The sequence below is a fragment of the Ostrea edulis genome, chromosome 4, assembly GCF_947568905.1.
Source record: "Ostrea edulis chromosome 4, xbOstEdul1.1, whole genome shotgun sequence".
Lineage (NCBI taxonomy): Eukaryota > Metazoa > Mollusca > Bivalvia > Ostreida > Ostreidae > Ostrea > Ostrea edulis.
In genome coordinates, this window is record NC_079167.1 from 4,209,121 (window position 1) to 4,215,120 (window position 6,000).

The 6,000-nt window shown below is 35.4% G+C and overlaps 1 protein-coding gene across 1 annotated transcript in view; it reads right to left on the reverse strand.

Moving 5' to 3' along the window:
* The window catches only part of LOC130053935 (VPS35 endosomal protein-sorting factor-like), a 30,145-nt gene extending 26,084 nt beyond the window's left edge, over window positions 1–4,061 (reverse strand). The window contains exon 1 of the mRNA XM_056161708.1: window positions 4,005–4,061. Within this exon, the coding sequence (XP_056017683.1) occupies window positions 4,005–4,021 (17 nt within the window). The 5' untranslated portion in view covers window positions 4,022–4,061. The remainder of the gene's footprint in view (window positions 1–4,004) is intronic.
* Window positions 4,062–6,000: the final 1,939 nt, after the last annotated feature.

A 6,000-nucleotide genomic window follows, 5' to 3' on the forward strand; every position in this document is an offset into this window, starting at 1 on the left:
CCAAGGTCAAGGTCACAGGGTAAAAAATGTTGGTACCCACGGAAAGGTCTTGTCACAAGGAATACTCATGTAAAATATCAAAGCTCTATCACTTACTGTTCAAAAGTTATTTGCAAAGTTAAAGTTTTCAAAAAGTAGGTCAAACTCCAAGTTCAACGTCACGGGGTCAAAAATGTTGGTACCCACGGAAAGGTCTTGTCACAAGGAATACTCATGTGAAATATCAAAGCTCTATCTCTTATTGTTCAAAAATTGTTAGCAAGGTTAAAGTTTTCAAAAAGTTGGTCAAACTCCAAGGTCAAGGGGTCAAAAATGTTGGTACCCATGGAAAAGTCTTGTCACAAGGAGTACTCATGTGATATATCAAAGCTCTATCTCTTATTGTTCAAAAATTATTAGCAAGGTTAAACTTTTCAAAAAGTAGGTCAAAGTCCAAGGTCAAGGGGTCAAAGATGTCGGTACCCACGGAAAGGTCTTGTCACAAGGAATACTCATGTGAAATATCAAAGCTCTATCACTTACTTTTCAATAGTTATTAGCAAGGTTAAAGTTTCAGACACAATGACAGAATTACAGAATGACAGACAGGACAAAAACAATATGCCTCCCGATCTTCAATCTCGGGGGCATAAAAAGTCCACTGCGAGCTCTAAATTTTTATATGACTAAAGTGCCTGAAATAATCCGAGCTAAATCTAAACCTTCAACAAAAATTTTTTTTTTACCAATCCAAGAAGTCCCTCATCAAAGATCGTCAACTTATGTGGATTATAATCCCAATCTTATGGTCTCCTAGTTCCTAGCAAAATACAGTGCACCATCCCAGGATTAGGCCTGATGTTTAACAAAGTGCAATGTTGATGAAATGCAGGGTAAGATGATGTGTGACATCATGTCTACGTTTTGATGTACATCATAATGCGACTGTGACAGTGGCAAATTTAATTTAGGAGATCATTTTATGCAAAAAAAATATTTTCAAATTTTTGTTATTTTCACAACAAAAAATAAGAACTGCTCAAAAAATCTATTTACCACTTTCAATTCCTTGGTATGTCTGGTAATGCAAACCGCAATGACACCCCCCCCCCCCCTCCATAATAACCAACCTGTCACCTACTATTCATGACTGAAATTCATTAATTAATTATAGGTTTATTTCAATGTATCCTTACAACAACAAAAGGGTGAGGCTCAATTTATTCAAATGCTAATTTGCTAAATATTTCATCATTGTGTTAAAACTAGGATTCTGTACAATATCATATACATTGTTCTTATTTTCTCTTTTGAAACATGCCATTGCTACAAGGAGATTATTTCATGAATTTCTTTTTTTAATTACCAGTAGATATAGGTGCGCATATAGTGGGGGGTAGGGGTAAAAATTTGAAAAAAAATTCTGAATCTACGCATGTATGTGCAATAATGTTGAATTTATAGATTTATTTAAAAGTATATTATATTCAAATGTGTTTTATTGGCAGTGTTGTTCACACAGTTTTACAAACTTGAAAGGTTTGTAACAAGACATTTTGGGGCATTTTTATTACAAAATTAGTGACTTGGAAAGATTGAGATTCGAAATAAGGAAAGTAGAGGCAGTTAAGTCACAGCGAAGCTACGCAGCAGAAATATGATAAATAAAGTACATGTATATATAAATTTTTCAACCACATTCATGTATACATGTTTGTAATTATAATTGTTAATGTGCAGGCAGAGTATTTTAGAGTGATCAAAATCTAGTAAGAATCTAATTCAAGACTTCTACTGTTCATGATTTAATATAAAACCCTGGGAGAGAGCTAAAATAAATTGTTTCTCAGGTCCAGTCCAAAGACTATTTAAACCTACTTAAAGTAGCTACTTCTACCTACTTTTACCTGTTTTTTAAAATATATAAATAAATAATAATTATTTATAAAGACATATCTTTTAAACAAGTCAGTCTTTTTAAGTATCATGTTGTGCATATGCATGGCAAATTTCGGAGTGTAAATTTGAATACGTTATGAGGGTGGAGAATGTTGAGGAAATGCATAAAGAAGATTTGTAAGACATTCTAGACTTGAAAAATGGAACAGGGTGTACTTATTGATGCAAATTTGAAAGGTTAGAAAGTAATCATTTCTTGTCCATGATTTTTGTGGTATTCATCGTCAGTGTAAGTGAATCAAGAAATTTGGTAAGCACCATAATAGCATATTGTGCCAGAGTTCTTGAAATTTCTTTTGAAGTGTCAGACATTTGGTCTGACACTGTTAGAAATAGTGTCAGCCCAAACAAAATTTTGTCAGTCCAGAAAAAAATGCATCGCTTTTGAGGTTTTTATGAATTTTATTTAAAATCAACTACATGTGTAATTCTATTCAATCTCCATCTCAGTTATAAGTTCATAAATGGTCTTTCGTCAGTTTCGACTTTGAGCAGATTGTGTCACCAAGCAGTAGGTAAAACCGCTGCAAACAAAAGCCATTGTCTCCCAGATTGCCAGGCGGATTGAAACAATCAGTTTCTCTTCTCCTCGTAGTTCCTCACAACAGATTCCTCACGATTACGTTTCACTGTGTTGCCAGATTTAGCATCGGTTTGAAAATGTATGGGCCACATGGCTGCCATTTTCCCCCGGTAAAATATGGACTTCAATCCTGATCTTATATCGGCCATCAGGACCGACAATGAAGTAACTTGTGTCGGACATTTACTACTTTTATCGGATAATCCAACATTACTGACACTTTTCAAGAACTCTGTTGCGCCGTTCCTGCGTTTGGCCACGAAATGTAAGCAAAGGAAAAAGTAGGTAAAAATAGCTACCTGGAGTAGGTTTAAATACCTAGGTAGCTATATGTAGTTACGTAGGTAGAAATAGTCTTTGGACTGGACCTGTATCTGCTGCCTAATCCCATTCATGCACTTAGCATTTGGTAAATAAATAGATATTGTTTAAATTGCTGAAGAAAGCATGGGAAATACAAAATATGTATGTAGCTGCGATCGCTCAAAAGTTAGCACCGTCAACATATTGGCTTTAGTAGAGGGCGAAGCCCTCTCACGGCCCAGAGGGCCGTGAGAGCGGAGCTCTCCCTATAGGTAACACGTATATACATGTTTAAAAGGAGAAAATATAGGAAAATAATGAAAAATTAAACCATACCTATGGAACTTGAAAAGTTTGGTACCAATGGCGTCGATTCGAATATTAGCGCGTGGACATGTATTCCTCCATTTTGAATCTCTTCTACCCTAGTTCACGTCGTTCTGAGATGTTACACATAAAATCCGTAAAAGCATGTAAATCTTATTTTCTTAATCATATATAATCACTCCACGATTAACGCGATGTTTTTTGTTGTGGTTCAAACGCTTTGTTTGTAAATTTGCTAAATAACGATGCTGAATATGACGTCACAATGTACTGTTTACATCGATTGTGTTATATTTCCCACGTTCAATATATAGGCGGATCAAATGTCCAAAATTAGGATGCTTTGATACAGCTCCGTCCGCGTGCTAACTTCGGGTTGTTTTTGTCCTGTTTTGGATATAGATACTAATGCCAAAACTTTTTTGCTTCGCCCTCAAACACGGTCACGCCGTAAAACATATTATTCCACATATGTTACGTAGGTAATGTTGATGTTTTGTCATTTTTCTTATATCTGACAATAACAGGTGGACAGATAAATGGGACCAAGCAAATCCAATACCTTATACCACAATAGAGGTATTAACATTTAACCGAAGTTATGTTGGGGGTTTTCAGCGCAAGGTGGTGGTCAAGGGGTACAATGTTGATGCTTCAAAGTTCTATATTGTAAAGATGCAGTGGGCGTACCTACTTATCTTAAAGTTAAATCATGAGCATTTGCAAAATAAGTTTCATGTCTCTGATACAAAACTTTTATATATTATATTTGCCGCTAATATATGGGCAAATGTCAGATAGCATGATAGTGACAAGAAGATTTAATCTATTTTCCTTTGGATAAATTCATTACCATTCGTAGGCAGCCATTTTGAATGTCACATGACACACACAAACTCCATTGTCACTGTCGTACTTTTTGAGAAATATAAAAGTATTATCACTATTAGGCCTATGTATTGTATTTACATTATACTCATATATCCTAAACAATAATTATAACACAATACCCTTCTTCTTTTTTTTTATTCTAATAATCCGAAACTATGTTATCTTATTATGGCGGATGCGGGAGAAAACGAACTCTCTTTTCTTCCACAAATTGGAGACGTATTGAAAAGGTACCAAGATTAATCTTATGTTGTACATATTGAAATAGCATATGTAGATTAATATGAAATTCAGTTCTCGACACAATGCTGTTCCTAGAACGGCAGTGTTGGAAATTGGTTTAAAACTTGGTATAGACCACGAGTCTATGCCAAAACAAGATGACATAGACCGCATCGAATTGGCATAGACTGCAACACTGAAAAAAAAATATCACCAAAAAAAAAAGCATTTTCATTTACTTCTAATGTACTTAGAAAGCATATTTTCTTTCCATTTCCATAACGGTATCCTCATTTCTTCATAACGTTTATCAGACGTCGACTGTCCATGTAGAGGTCCTTTGGGATAACTTTATTGCTTTAAATCTAGAAATTGGCATAGACAATTTGGTCTATCTCAATTACAATTGGCATAGACCATTGTCATTTGACATAGACTCAGTCTATGGTTAATTTCGAACACTGTAGAACGTAGTCCGAAATATCTGACGTTTTCCTGGCTTTTTTATGAATTTGATATTTACCGTGCCAGGAAAATGTCAGAACTGGCACCATTATGTAAACTGGAAATCGTTACCTCCAGCTGGAGGCGGCATTCCCGGGCCGATTTTAAATACTTGCGAGCCAAATTCAATGTTAAACTCATAATTAATCAATAAAACGATGCTTCTTGTACTTACTAATATCGGTTTTATGGGTTCTTTCAACATATAAGTCTTGAAAACATTTTAACAAACTGTCGAGCTTTGTTTTGAGTCACGTGACTTGTTTGCTCAAATGACAGCGAAAATTTGGTTGACTACATAGTACAATTGTGTGCTTTTGTTATCAAATTTTGTAGTGGTATTTTCTTTTCATCAATATTAGTAAGTACAAGAAGTATCGTTTTATTGATTAATTATGAGTTTAACATTGAATTCGACTCCGAAGTAATGAAATTCGGCCCGAGAATGCTTCCAATTGGAGGCAGCAAATTTCCAGTTTACCTAATGGTGCCGGTTCTGACGTTTTCTTGGCACAGTAAATATCATTAAAAAAAGCCAGGAAAACGTCAGGTATTTCGGACTATGTAGAACGGTGACACCTGAGCTGTGGAAGTTGAATTTGTACATGCAGCACCAAGGTCTTCTGGTACTTACTGGACATTTGGTCCAGTAATGATTGAGATATAACTGGACCAAATCCCATTTTACCAGACCAAAATTTTATAGGCAAATTAATCCCCTATTATTGTGGCCCCACCGTACCCTTGGGGGCCATGATTTTGACAACCTTGAATTCACACTATATCAGGAAGCTTAAAATTTCATGTGAATTTTAACTTTCTGGCCCAGTGGTTCTTGAGAAGATTTTTTAAAAATGTTCCCTATATATTCCCATGTAAAGCTTTGATCCTTTATTGTCGCCTTTCCCTAACCCCGGGGGCCATGATTTTAACAAACTTGAATCTGCACTATGTCACGAAGCTTTCATGTAAATTTGAACTTTCAGAATAGCATTGGCGACGTACATGTACTTTATTAACCCAAGCATTTCACTTCCGATTCGTCAGTGGAGTAAACTTTTCCAACCTGTGTTCAACACTAGTGTTATGAAATACACGTTTTTTTAACTCGAGCAACTCACGTAATTCAAATTGTTCAATCAAACGTACCCATGTTGTTCAAGTACTTCTTGATCAGAGTATTTTAAACGCTTTATTTTCCTGTTGTTTATTACCTAATTCAAACGCTTCAA